The sequence below is a fragment of the Squalius cephalus genome (genome assembly GCF_949319135.1).
Source record: "Squalius cephalus genome assembly, chromosome: 20".
Classification (NCBI taxonomy): Eukaryota; Metazoa; Chordata; class Actinopteri; order Cypriniformes; family Leuciscidae; genus Squalius; species Squalius cephalus.
Genome location: NC_137141.1, coordinates 16,003,339 through 16,018,687, shown reverse-complemented (window position 1 = coordinate 16,018,687; position 15,349 = coordinate 16,003,339). Strand labels below are relative to the sequence as shown.

The window sequence follows — 15,349 nt, the reverse complement described above, 5'->3', positions numbered from 1 at the left end:
TTTCGATCACAACGTCCGTTTTTTTAGCGTGTTGATTTCACTTGCGTCCCAAGTAGCAAACTATCTGGAAAATATCTTTATACTCTTTAAGTCAAAATACATCTCCACTGAACGCTTAACCCCCACTTGGTTCAAATTGCAGCTTTTGCATAGCAGTTGTGTTTATGGTTCAGCACCAAGGACAGCAGCTTATCATTAAAAAACTCATGAATTTATTGATTCTGGTACAATGGATGTATAGATCCCTATATCAAATGTCTTTATTTGGTCGTAAAGTGCTTTATTACAGGAAAAAAAAATCTGCCTTTATTTGTGAGAGGATAAAATTGAGAAAATGACATATTTTGGGGTCAGATTAGATTCATAGATGTGGAAAAAAATATTTAAATCTTTTAAATGCTGAATGGTCAAAGGTGAAAAGTTATACTTCAAATATGGATCCATAAAGACCACATATGTAGATTTATAAAATTACTAGATTTTATTATTTGTTTAGATATTCTTGACACAAATGCCAAAGCCTGGTTCTAATGTCCTACTATAAAACTGTTTAGTGTTTTGAGTTTAATACTGAAAACTGGCAAAACATGACCATATACACATTATAAACCACTCACAACGCATTATTTGCAGGTAATGTTGCGAAATAATAGACTAGGCTACTTTTCATTTTTATATTTATTTCAGCCCCTTTGGGAGGAGAGAATGACTGTATTCTTTAGAAGGTACATTTCCGAGGGGACAGCAAGGATCTACAGATGTTAGTGTTAGATTATATCTATATCTCCCATGGGAAGATTCATGAACATGGAAATAATCTCAGTTCACAAAACTTCTTTAGCTTTATTTTCTGCATTTTTTATACATTGTCAAGGGGTGGTGTAATGATATCTCTATTGAAATATACATTAAAGAATATACATTACATCACAGACAAAGAGAAAAACAAGTCCATCTACAAATGTGTCCAAATGTCTTAGAAGCAGATTTCCGGAGCAAATCCAGATCTCATTCTGGGCTGGATTCCAAGAACCACATACATACATGTACATTGGATAATATAAACAGATGTGTGCTGGAACAAGAACAACCTCTCCTCACCATCTCTGCCTTGACCTCCTGCATGAGTACATTTTGGGAGCATATATGCAGTTAAAAACACCCAGACATGAGCATGCAGAGAGGGAGAGAGTGAAAGTCAGGCTGAGAGCCATATTGAGAGCCGTATTATGCTCACAGTTAGCAAACACGACATTGACATAGACATTGCGTGCCCCTTTCCACATTTTAATGTACCTATCGCTTCAAAAAGAAGTTTTCTCTCAGATTTTACTACACCTTTAAATGGCGCGAGCCTCGCAGTAAGAGGAAGGCGGGGTCGCGCGGCGCGTGTGTGGAAATCTCGTGATTGTCCAACAGTATCTCTGAGCGCGCGGCTCTCTGTAACTGCAAGCGAGCACGGAACGAGACAAGTGCACGCGGGCACAACATCCTCACAAGACCGCGAAAAACCGTTATTTAGTGGAGTGGACCACACATATAGAGCCTTTTGGGAATGTAATGTGGATTATTACTGTACGCTTTGGATATGTTTACGAAAACTGAGGTTAGTCTGTTTCTTTTTTTTGGGGTTCGGAATGATGGAAAGCTCGCCGGGATGTTATAAGTTCATCACTTACTTCGAGTATTCACATTAAGTTGGCTTGTTTTCACAGTGTAAATCGCGTTGTTCTTGAATTTTACTTTTATTTCTGTGAACGTTGGACTGAATCGAAATAAAAGACATTCGCGTCGTTTCCCGGGGAAGCGCGATAAAAATATTAAACTAGCCTACATCATTATTTAGGCCCACAGGAAAGGTTTTGAACTCTAAAAAAATACGTTTACGATTATTTATTCTTTTTTGGGGATAGCCAGCCATCCCCAATATAGAGCTCAATGTGGAAACAGTAGGATATTTCTGTCAGAGTTGACTGGTTTTCGAGACACAAAAATAAACGTGTATTCCCTGTTTTTGGCAGCTGCCTGACATATGCCATTTACAGTAGGCTATATTTCGTTTATTCTTATTAAGTTAGGCAATAGGCCTGTTATATAGTAGTAATCACGAAAAAAACACGCAATTTCCTCCGTAAACAAGTAGCAAACAATTTCTCGCTTTGGTCCCAGGAAGCCTGTGTTTTTCTTAATCTATAAAAGTAGCTGTAAATAATGAATAAGAGTTCTCAGGTGTCTGTGGAGCCCATGTTCAACTGCCACTCAGGATAAACAACAACACGCATGCCCACTCCACTGCAGGATCCTTGTGGATGCACCTAACGTTACACACGGACCGGTCAAATACACAGGAACGCATATCCATTTTTCGTTTTTGTTTTTAGAGCATGTATAAAAGGTTTTTATAAAATGCTCAGATTTTATTTTGATGCACACATGTGGTGTAGGCTATTTAGCCTAATAGCCTACATTTTACTATTATGATGCATTAGTGCACCAATTTATTCTGATTTTTGTTAGACAAAATGTGCAGGTAATTTAAGCATGGCAATGTATTAAAAGTAGGCTATATTTAAAAAAAAAAAAAGAATTAGACTATTTTAACGTATTAACACGTTGCAGTGATTAAAAATATTTACAAAGCCATATAAATTATTTGATATAAATATCTGTCTTGATGTCACAATAATTGAAATGTTAAGACATTTAAACGGATTTTTTTTGTCACGTTTGCACATATAAAATGCAAATTCATCTCTTTTGTCGCTTCGAAGTGCTCAAGTGAGTCCAGTGCATTTTTAGAATATCTTAATTCGTTCTCATCAATTTGTAATGGCTCATTTAGATCTCCTGGAATTTAATAGACTTTGGTAATAATCCACCGCCACACACTCGCGCTCTCACACGCTCATTTTAAAGGTAGGCTATTCAAGTTTCTGCTTTTTAATAGTCTACATTTGATGTTTTCGTCTAAGTGATAATTGTGCTACGCACACTGTATTTGTGTCTTAAAAATTGTCCCGAAATTTGGACAAATCCTCACAGGCATTAGCCTATCGTTTGTGTTGAAATTGTCGGGGTAGATTATCTTTTCTGAGCGCGGCCTTGTCACACACACTTTCATCGACGCATATATTTCACAGCTTACAGAAATGGAAATGAACACGTATGTTTGATTTAAAATAATGCATCATTTATTTATTCGAGCGTGTTTAATTTCTCCATGAGCCTAAAGTATAATTTCACCCTGTGGTGTTTTGTGACCTCTTTTGTGTGAGATAGAATGCAGTGCCCTCTCACAACAATGTAAATTATTTTGCCGTTGTGTTTATACATGTTCACATTTATCGGTGAGACTGGCATGCATTATTTTAGGTGATTGAATTGTGCACTAATAATTTGGATCGAAAGCGTAATTTCAATGAATTACAACACATGTGTACATTCTGCACCCCTTTAAACGTATAGCGAAAGGCTATTTTAAAAACGAAATATTGGCGCACAGAAGCATTTCAGATTTAATAGCCAACTCCATTTTAACGAATTTTTGCTAAAAATATAATTAAAAATGATATTCATTTATATCTATGTAAAATATAGGCTATTACATTAGGCTACATACAATTTAAAAAAAAAATACGTTTGGACGTTTTCATTTATATTTGTATCGTTTTCCTTTATTTTTGTATCGTTTTGTTCTCACGGGTGTGGGTGTATAATCTCCATTTACATATCAAGCCAAGATGATCTAAATGTTACTGAGGTATTTTTCAATATAGATAAACGAATTAGAATAGTACTGATTGATAATTCTAAAATTAACGCATAAATAATGTATTATATAGCCTATTAAATAAACTCTATATAAAATCTAAAATGTTTTTTTTTTCATTTTGTTTACTGAATACAAGTAGTGTTTTTTTAAGCAACATGTAGGCTATACATACATTTGTTTCCTTTTGTAACTAATATAGGCTAGTTCTCATGTTTGTTTTTTTATTCCTTCAAATCGCCTTTGTGTCTGTGTCGCAGAGAAGAATATTTCCTATTGGCGTTGTGTAATGCTCAGCCTCAAACACTCATCGAATGTGCTCTGGCTTTCCAATACACCGCAGTGTGACGTGATCTCTCTGTCTTGATCAGAGCCCTATATAATGCACACACCCCACACCTTTACCACAGTGAAATTTGGTCATAAATCACACTACTAATCCTCTGGTTTTTGTTATGATGTGTGTATAATGAATACTGGCAACAAGGATGGTGGTTTTAGGCAAGGTGATGTAATGCCATAAACGTCTGCTGCAGAACCACTCCCGCTTTAATTGCTCACAAGTTGCTGTTCCTCTGCAGTGGGTTGTTTAGGGGGTTGCTGGTGGTACCCGTGCCCACTCTGGGTCACAGGGGGGAGGCTGGATGAGGCCAGGTAAGAGCCTCACGCCTCTCTTTCGCCGGCTGGCAGCCCAGGAGGAGAGCACCGGACGCTGATGTCATCCATTTTGGCCCAGCTCTACCTCGCCCACACCTCCGCTCTACCACGCGGATGCTCGATGGCAACCGTGTCACGTACGGAGCCGAGCTCGCTGAAATGGCGTGCGCCTCCTCCCAAAGCCTCCATGATATCATCGGGGCGCACTGGAGGACATTTTGTCGCAGCGCTTCTGGTGTAATGGTAGAGCGTAATTGAGGCACCTGTGGTAAAACCCAGCTTTGTGTGTCTGATGAATGGTTGGGCCTGCTGTCATTAACATTCCCCCCCTTTCACCATCACACCTCCTTCTCCTACTCACCGACTTTTTAAGCAGGACCCAAATGCAGGGGCTTTATTTCGTGGTGTTGTGTGCCGTTCCCAGTGGAGTGTGTCAATCACATATCAATGAGGACAATGATGTGCTCAGTTTAGCCTTTTCACCTCTCTCCTCCTCTCCGCAAGCCCTCACTCGACAAAAAAAAAAAGAAAAAGAGAGAGCACACAAGCATATTTGGTGGTGTGGGCGCAAGCCAACGTGGAGTATCTGTTACAAGCACGCAGTCTCTCGCTCTTTTTCCCCTCTTCAGCTGCAGAAGGCAGAGCTCTGACGGCATACATTGTGTTTCGGCTCAGTTGAATCGCGTGGGTTGGTAGCACTATTGTCCTGCCGTACCTGCTGCCTACGCCTCTGGCAAGGACACGGGCAATATTAGATGACTATTAGGTTACACCTCGCATGTTGCCATGTAATTGGAGCCTATTCATTTATGCACGTAGGGGACACATGTTAAGAGGAGCTGGAGCTGCGTTTTGCCTTCACAAAAGTCCTACTAATCTGTGTTGGTTCAAGGCCAAACGTCAGCTCAGCATGGGAAGCTTCTCTCACATTTGTAGAACAATACAGGGCATTTTGTTAGTGCTTGAGGATGTGTTAAAATTTTTAAAACATTTTAAACTGTAAAATAAACATTACGTTGCCTTTTTTTTTACTGCATCTATTCTAAATATGCAAGGTTCCTTAAAAAATAATAATACATTACTTGTTTAATACAATTCAAATTTGAATGTCATTTTTATGCATTGCAATAGATTTTTGTTCAAAATGTAGGACCACACCTAAATTAAATATTTTTTTAAACAAAATAATTACATAGGCCTAGTTTTAGAACTAGTTTAGGTGCTGGAAATGTAGAGTATATGTCATGGGAATGTGACATTCATATTATTATTTTCATGCATTGTGCATCCTGCAAAAATCCTTTTAATTTTCCACATCATCAGATAAACATGGACTCTCTGCTATTGAATGATAGCTGGAGCTGCCATGCGAATAATGCTGTTAATTTACACACTAGATGACCGATAACAAAAGGATCTTTTGGGGGAATTTCCTTAAAAAAATATCAACTTTTAATTAGGAGTAGCATTTAACATAAGTGCAAAACAATGACTCATTCAAGTGCAGCTTTTTAAGATTATAATTGTGAAAGTGTGCTGTATTAATTTCTCAAGTAATATATTTTTTATGCTTTTATGTATATAAAAAAAACCACACACACTAGATAGAATGAGACATTGTGAATTCATTTGTAATTTGATGCTTTTCTATTTTGACAGCTAGACGGGGCAGAGTAACCGAATGAACTACATTACCCACAAGGCATCATGCAGACTGCGCTGGTTTCCCTAAATACAGAAAGAGTCCGACCTGGAGGACCTGTCTGGATGATTGAGGTCTGAGGAGATACCAGAAGAAAACAGCACCTCAGCAGACACACAGCACCTCATCTGCTTGTCTTCTCAAGTCGATCCGTTCCAGGAAACGAGGAAGAAAAACTTTGATTGTCGCCTGACAGAGATTGGATTTTTGTGCAATGTCATTGGCCTTATGACTGTTACTTAAGACTGTTCTCCCTACTAAGTCCCTCACCTCTTTTAGGATATTTTTTGTTTGTCGCTGCGTTGACGATCTCACCTCTTCTCTAGCATCTCTGGGCATACTGTGGGATGTACTTTGGATACACTGACCTTTGAACCAAAGCAAATTCAATGATTTCCTTCTGTTCAGGATAATAACCCCAAATCTCCAGCACTTTTACAATGAATTTCTTCAGATTCCCAGTCCAGCTGCAGCTGCTGATCAGTACTGTGCTTGGGCCCTGCTTGGGCCTCGAGTTTACAGGGTCGCAAGGCCAGTGGGCACGCTATCTCCGCTGGGACGCCAGCACCAGAAGTGACCTCAGCTTCCAGTTCAAAACAGACGTGTCCACCGCCTTAATCCTGTACTTTGACGATGGCGGCTTCTGCGACTTCCTGCAACTCATGGTGGTTGAAGGGAAGCTCCAGTTGCAGTTCAGCATCGACTGCGCCGAGACCACAGTCGTATCGGACAAGCGAGTCAATGACAGCAGCTGGCATTCTGCCACCCTGAACAGGTACAACCTGAGAACTGTGCTGGGTCTGGACGGAGTAATCAAATCGGGTGAGGTGCGGCCACAGAGGCAGTACATGAAGATCGTTAGTGACCTCTTCCTGGGCGGAGTCCCTCAAGATATTCGCATTTCTGTGCTCACCCTCCCGACAGTGAAGGATCTTCCGCCATTTAAGGGAATTATCAGGGAACTGAAGTACAATAGCAAGGAACCTATTCTATTAAGCAGCCAGAGGGTCCGCATGGACATAGAGGGGATCTGCATGGAGAACCCATGTGAGAATGGAGGGACGTGCTCCGTTGTGGATGGGGAACCACTTTGCGATTGTTCTAAGACAGAATATGTTGGCCGATTCTGCAGCGAAGGTAAAATGGTTTATTTACAGCTTGATAATACAGCAGATGCAATATTGACTTACATACAATGTAACGGCACCCTACTCGAAATTGTCAGTTTTTACCTGCTGTAACGTGAATGTTTCCTTCATCCTCTGCTGTTTCATGCTACTGAAGTATGACTCTCAGGTCCAGGTTAATGCAATCTCTTAGTCTCCTGAAAGCTGCCCTGTTCTATGCATTTGCAGGTGTTTTGTGCTGTGAATTTTTTTTGATCAGCCTCCTCTGTTCCCCCATCGTTGCACACAGTCAATTGAAAGCGAATGTCATTGAAATGCACTACTATCGTTTTTACCTCTGTAAAGCACTAAGCTGTTTGTCTCTGGCAAGTGTTTTGTGTGTGTGTGTGTGTGTGTGTGTTAATCATCCCCGGCTGAGGAGGTGGGGTGTTAGGATGTTAAGGTGCCTTTTCAGATCCCCTTGGTTGTTTTTCTGAAGTGGCCATTTTAGTTTCTCTGGGGATTTGAGGAGGCCATTTCACAGCTCTGGGTTTTGTTGTTGCACCTCTTCAACAGAGAATGAATCAGAGATGGGGGATAATTGCCTATTTATATTGCCTATAATAGTCAATTGCATTTCTTTATAACGTCATTACTGGTTTTCCTAGAGAGAGAATTTTATGACCTTCTTATAATTCTTTAAAGAATATCCTAATATATAAAAATATATATGGATCTTCTGGTTTGTGGATATTTTTCTTTTAAGTATAATCATAACTAAAGTAATTGTACGTTATACTGTACCACAGAAGAAAATCACTACGTTTGAGTTCTTCGTGAATCATGTTTCCTGATGGTAATGAAAGGTACACATTAGTTGTTGTTTTTTTGCATATTCCTCTATATTTTTTGCTTTAAAGATATCCTCTTAAATGCTTTAAGCAACATGAATTTGATAAATTATGAATTTTAGCAGGAAAACAATTACAAAAACGAATGTCTTGATTAGGCCTAAACTTTTTTCCCCTTGTGATTGAAGTGTTTAAGCTGGGTGATTGATCGGTGATCTGTGCTCTGAGCCCTGTGAGTTGTTACCCTCATTGTAGACACAACCTCTCCTGTGATTCTCTCCTTAATGACACAATTACTGAATGTGATTAAAAAGTCAGGATGCTATGTGTACTCAGGCATGTTAGAACCGAATGTGTATGCATGTATGCTTGCACAGCCTCTTTCAGAGCTCAGGAGAGAGAAAATGAGAGAAGGGGTATGTGTAGAAGACCGGGCACTAGGGTTAGATTTATAGGCTGTAAAGAGTACAGAGTTTTGGGCTTGATTTACAGCCGTTGTTCCTCTCCATCTTGTTTGGCTGACTGGGTCCTGCAGTCAACTGATAGGGGCTAAAGCCAGACGTAAAAGCAGCTTTGATGGCTTTGAATGCTGGGAATCAGTTCAGCCAATCATAAAAGAATAAATAAACCTTTTTTGGAGGCCATTTATATTGGAGCACAGGGGCAGCCTTAACTGCCGAGCAGTTTGTAAAACGGACAGCTGAACTTTCTCCACTAGCATCTCTTACAAATCCAAATCAAACCCTGTGTTGTGAAATGACACATTAATGTGTGCCATCAGTGTTTGATAACAACATTACGAAAACCCACTGAGCAATCTTAATTCCATCTTAATCTTGTGTCTTCAGGCTTTGGAAACATCTGTATGTGAGTAATAAATATCAGGTCAGAGCCATATGGCAAGCTGGTCTGAAGTGTTAAGCATTAGCTTTACGTGCGTTTGACTGAATCCAATTGCCATAGCAGCGGCAACAACAATCTGACACTCCTCTCGATGGCCAGATGGCTAAAATGGCCTCAGAACTGTTTTGAGTTGCCGTGGCGTATGTTCCTCGCTCTGTAAAAATCGTGATAGCCACGGCGCTACATCATTTGCAAAAGCGCGTAATCTTTTGGCGGATTAGAATAATAAACATTTGGCAGCAAAACAAACACTCAATCTGTTTTCCCATGTGGATGGTCTCTGAATTGGTACGCTGAGGTTTATGTTTAAGCTGGCCACTCTTTACAAATCTCCTCCTGTTTTTTTTAATGTAAACAAAGCAAAAATTCAAAAGTGCATCAAGAGGATATGTAGACCTTACTTTTTTAAGGTTAAGACAAGTATTGGGTGTAATGCGTTTTAATTTTCCCTTGAAAAGTAAAGTAAGGGATTACTCTAAATTTTTCTGTAATTTAATTACAGTTACTTCTGATAAAATTGCATTAAATACTTTTAGACTATTGAACAATTCTATAAAAAACAAAAGTGAATTTAACATCAATATTTAACGTCTAATATTAAATTATTATTTATTTTTTTAATGTAACCTTCCAAGTTCAAGAGCAATTTACTATATGCAATTTTATATTATTAGTTTGAAAGAATTAAAAGATCAGTTTCATGTCTATTCTTGTATTGTTAAACTGGTCAAGTTTGATATGGGACTTATGTAATTAGTAACTAGTAATTAATTACTTTTTCGAGTAACTTACCCAAAGTTAAAAGACTGTAAACATTTACTTTTATTTATTTATTTTATATAATTATACGTCTATTTGAATTCCCCTCCCACCAGAAATTATGTTTAAATAGTGGTGTTTGTTGTGTGTGAGAGGTATACTATAGGCTAACTGTTTTTGAAGTAATTGAACAACATTTTCACTTTTTTCGCAAAATGTTTGGATTATAGTTAATTTAATATATTCATTTTATTTTATCATTTATTTGATCATCATCGATTTAATCATGACAATTTGGTGTAAATCCAGATTAAACTAATCATTCACTTGTTGATGTGCCACAACTATACATCATTTTTTGTCTCACCACTGTTTCTGAGAAACTAGGTCATCGTAGAAGGCTGACAGTGCATGCAGACGATTGTATTCCAGCCAGACATCAGAACTTCAGTATAGGTCAATTCAAGAGCTGAACACATCAATCAAGTCACCATGGCACTCACATGCTGAGTGTAGCCTAACTCTGCATTATCTGCTCTCAAATCACATCCTAATACTTTCCCCACCAGGTTAATGCATCTCATCAGAGGACTTAATGTTCTGTACCAGCCTTTAACAAGCACGGCAGACAGACACGCTTACACATTGGAACGTGTCCCTAAAATGAGTGACCATGATAGATGACATATTGCATTTTCAGTCAGTACAGACATCAACACATACAGGACTAAATGCATGTCTAATGTAGCTGTAATTACTCTGCACTAAAAGCATTTAATGGAGGCAGACCCCATCAGGTTTCCCTTAATTTCCTGTATTAGCTGCAGTTTGTGTGCACTGGCAACAGATACGTTGGTTCTTTGGCCTGGCTGTGCCTAGTACTAAAAATATCAACAGCAAAATCTGTAATTCTTTAGAATCATATTAAATTATTCATTGTAATAATATCAGAGTTAGCTAAAAGCTAAATAATAATAAATAAAACAGTATTTTAAAATATATACCTAGTTATAGTTAAAATGTCTACATATGTTTTTAATTTTGTTATATATTTTAAATAAAATTGTTAACATAAAAAATATATATATTTGAGAATCCTGCCATGTGCATATTTTTTTAAATAGTCAAATTAATAGTCACATTTAATTTAATACTTTTAATAGTCACATTGCATTTAAAAGCATAAATGCTACACAGTGTGTTTAAAATGGTTTTACCGTGTCTAACAGCTAAAGCACAGCACAATAAAAAGCACCACTGCTAAAAATATCAAAGCTTTCAAAAATCGCTGACCTCACTAATCGAGTAGTTGGATGTTCGGATTATCATGAACCATCCCTATTGCCTGAACAGATTAGAAAAATCTTAGATTAGCTGTTTTTCATCACACAGAGCATTGCAATACCCGTTTATCAGTGTTGGATGCCCTTTGGTTTGGGAGACGGCCAGAGTGCAATAATGAAATGAGTCAGCCCAGTGCTTCAGTGCTAAAGGCGGCCTGTGACAAAGAGAGAGAGAGTGTGTGTCTACAATGAGAGTAAATGTGGGCTCTGAGTATGGAACAGTGCTTTAGACAAACATCAGCGTCTCATAAATCCACAACCCTCTCTAAAGGGAACAGGTCCCGTTGCCTGTTTGGATTTATGGCCCAGGCGTGGATGTGGGTTTTGGGAGTGTGTGTAAGACATGGAAGATGGACTAGACCTCTTAGATGTTGATGTGTCATGGTGTTTCATACACCATAGATCTGATCCCCCCCCCCCTCCTCCTCATTTCCCAGGGAGAAGAGAGGGTGGATGGATGGATGGATGGATGGATGGATGAATGCAAGGGGCATTTAAGGGTTTCTGTGTACATGCACAGGGCAGATGTCTGCTCGGTGCATGCTGGCAGGTGTGTCAGAGTTTGCATGATAGTTTTCATGCAAAGATAATTTGAGTGGGCTCTAATGGCTGCAATGTCTCTCTTCTCTTTTTTCTTTTTTCCATTGTGGCTTCTTTGCTGCAACACCATCAGAGGCCAACAGCATCCCAGGTGAGTTGATAATATCCTTTAAGTTGTATTGAATTGTCTTTTACAGGCAGTAAAAGCATTATTGATGCACAGTGCACACAGTATTCAAATGTATAGTAACAATAGAAATTTTCAAATATGCTTAACATTATTGCTGTGTTCCCAGTAAAGTTACCATAATGAAAAATACTTAAAGACGCAATGAAACCATAGTAGAGACAAATATTCCCCTCCAATTTATGATAATCAAAAAGAAAACAAATGTTTTTCAAATAGATGATGAATAGATAGATGAATAGAATAGAATAGAACTTTAATCACTACATTAATCATTAAAATCATTATACTTTGCCATGTTTATATTGAATAACAAATAAAATGCACCTGGTATTTTTATTATGCAGTACTGTTTTATAAATTAGATATGTTTGAGACAGTGTAATGTGAAAATAGCAATCTACAATATTCACAAAATATTCCCCTTTACAACCTAAAAAAAATGTAGCTGTCACATTAGACTAAAAAAATAAAAAACACTTGTAATTACTTCATATTACTACTTCTAATTACCACTTTAACAAGTCAAAACCTTTTTTCTTCTGCCAAGATGTAAGGTCACTGTATGCTCTGATACATACCTAAAGATGTTCTTCTCTTTCTGTGACTTTCTCTGTTCCTCAAAGGTTTTGCACACATGATGATGGCGGATCAAGGTATGCCACACCCTTTCACTGTTATTCACTCTATTGTGATTTGCTTATATGTTGCATGCCTGAATTGACTGAATTGCTGTGCATTGAATGAGCTAAACTGTTATTCTGAACCTTGAATGCATAGATGTGGATTGATCTTTGACCGTTTCTTCGTATCTCTCCATGCTTTCCTTCTGTGGATACTCTCCATCTCTTTGTTGCCTTTCGTCTCCTTTCTCAAGCCAAGGGCAAAGGTACAGAACTGTTTTTTTTTACCTCAAGTTGTGCTCTCTTGTGTTTACATCCTTGTTATTAGTTATTTTTTTGCTAATAGCTGCTCACCATGGGTGACTGAAACAAGAGTATAATTAAATGAGAGTTAATTGAAGGCAAATACACCAAAGGTATTCTGACTGCAGCCTGAATGGTCTGAACTGTAGAGTCTACCTCCCTGGTGCTCTTATAACCAATAGATATTTGTATCAGCTCAGCTGCTAAAAATGCTTATTTTGTCTTGCTCAAGACCATGAATAATGCTTAATATGTCATTTTTTTGTGTGGTTTGGATCTTTCATGTGGAATTTTGAGAAGTGTTGTGCTTGTGTTCAGTCAGGTGCTACAATGACTTCCGCTTTGTGTTTTTTTTTGGAAATAAAGAAATGAAAAGGAAGAAAAGAACTGTGATATTTCATTCTGGCAGTGCATGTGCGCTGTCATGTCATTTCATAGCTGGCTTCTCTAGGTTTGTAGATGGGCTCGATTTAGCCCTGACTTCCTGCTGGGCTGAGCATGCCTGTGGAACGCTGTTGAGCCACATGTCATCCCTTTGTCTCACCCAAACCAATATTTCAGCAAGTCTCGGAGGGGACAAATAACTTAATTCTTCAAATAGAATAGGCCTGGATTGCACTGGATTTTTTTTGCAGGACATTTGAATTGACTTATTTATAAGTTTCCTGTGTTAAGGGTGATTTGCTGGATGTTTCTGTCTGCTTTCAGAGTTTTCACAATAGAGATTTCGGTGTGGACATGAGGACATTTAGCTGCAGAATTGGTTTGTTTTATTGGAGCAGCATGTGTGAAAACCTGAGTATGCTTGTTTAAGGCTTGATCAATTGCAGTGGTCAATTATGAAAACATAATAGGCTAAATGCAAGACTTTATTTCAGCTTCAAAACATTACATTTTTAATACTTTGATTGGTTACAGTAGCATTTTTGGGTGAATGCAGATCTAATTGATTTGTCGAGCAGACAAAAAGATCAAAATTCACACTCCTATTACGGTTCATGTGGACTTCATAATAGTTCACAGTTGGTATGAAAGTAATTGTAAAAGTCTAATTTGCAGAACGGAACCTGCTTGATTGCCTTGAGGAATGGAAAAAGTTTAGTTTTTTCATGTCAAGTCAAGTCAAGTATATTTGTATAGCGCTTTTCACAATACAGATTGTATCAAAGCAGCTTCACAGTATTAAATTAAAATAATACAACAATGTTTGTTTCTAGTGGAATTTATTGATTGATAAAATATCCCCAAAATATCCCCAACTGAGCAAGGCAAAGGCAACAGTGGCAAGGAACCGAAAAACTCTATCAAGTGACCTAATGGTGACCTGAAACTCCATCAGGTGACCTAATGGAGAAAAAAAAAACCTTGGGAGAACCCAGGCTCAGTCGGGGGCCAGTTCTCCTCTGGCGTTTATGAACTAGAGACCATATTTAACTGTAAGATTAAAAATATTAGGCTATATGAATGCCTGGCTGAAGAGATGCATCTTTAATCTAGTTTTAAACTGGGAGAGCGAGTCTGAGCAACGAACAGTATCAGGAAGGCTATTCCAGAGTTTTGGAGCTAAATGTGAAAATGCTCTCCCTCCTTTGGTGGATCTGAATATCCTAGGTATGACCAAAAGCCTAGAATTTAGTGATCTTAAAGAGCGCGATGGATTATAGGGCGATAGAAGATCGGTTAAATAGACTGGAGCTAAGCCGTTTAGGGCTTTATAAGTCAGTAGCAATACCTTGTAGTTAATACGGGACTTTATAGGTAACCAATGTAGTGATGTTAAAATCGGTGTTATGTGATCATATTTTCTTTATCTAGTAAGAACTCTAGCGGCTGCATTTTGGACTAACTGTAGCTTGTTTATTGAGGATGCAGGACAACCAGCTAATAAAGCATTACAGTAATCTAGTCTCGAGGTCATGAATGCATGAACTAACTTTTCTGCATCAGAAACTGATAGCATATTACGTAGCTTAGCAATGTTTCTAAGGTGGAAAAAGGCTGTTTTTGTAACATATGAAATCTGATTTTCAAAAGACAGGTTGCAATCTAGTATAACACCCAGGTCTTTTACTGTAGAGGATAAAGTAACAGGACATCCTACTATGTTAAAGTTGTATTGTGAGAGGTTTTGTGGGCGGTTTTTTGAACCGATAAGTATTACCTCTGTCTTGTCAGGATTTAATAAAAGAAAATTACTTTTAGCCTATATCTTTAACACACTCTGTCAATTTGGATAATTTAGCGTTTTCATCCGGCCGTGATGAAATATATATTTGAGTGTCATCAGCATAACAATGGAAACTAATTCCATGTCTCCTTATAATATTTCCAAGTGACAGCAAATATATTGAGAATAATAGAGGGCCTAACACAGATCCTTGCGGCACTCCATAGTTTACTGGAGTTATGATTGATTTTTCTCCATTTAAATAGACAAAATTGTATCGGTCAGATAAGTATGATCTGAACCAGCTTAATGCTTGTCCTTGAACACCAGTATAATTTTGTAGTCGATCTAAGAGTATTGTGTGATCTATAGTATCGAACGCAGCACTAAGATAAAGTAAAACTAGTATTGAGATACAGCCTTGGTCAGAAGCTATAAG

General features: G+C 38.1%; 1 protein-coding gene across 16 annotated transcripts in view; it reads left to right on the top strand.

Annotated features, from left to right (window-relative positions):
- The first annotated feature begins 1,308 nt into the window (after window positions 1-1,308).
- The window catches only part of nrxn3a (neurexin 3a), a 282,065-nt gene continuing 268,024 nt past the window's right edge, over window positions 1,309-15,349 (top strand). For 5 of the 16 annotated variants that reach the window (XM_079852844.1, XM_079852841.1, XM_079852843.1 and 2 more), the window contains exons 1-5: window positions 1,313-1,606; window positions 6,086-7,265; window positions 11,764-11,781; window positions 12,444-12,473; window positions 12,695-12,706. In XM_079852844.1, the coding sequence (XP_079708970.1) occupies window positions 6,569-7,265; window positions 11,764-11,781; window positions 12,444-12,473; window positions 12,695-12,706 (757 nt within the window). In that variant the 5' untranslated portion in view covers window positions 1,313-1,606; window positions 6,086-6,568. Of the gene's footprint in view, window positions 1,607-2,881; window positions 2,917-6,085; window positions 7,266-11,763; window positions 11,782-12,443; window positions 12,474-12,694; window positions 12,707-15,349 lie in introns of those variants that run through there. The other 11 variants (XM_079852850.1, XM_079852848.1, XM_079852849.1 and 8 more) reach the window with 6 other exon arrangements.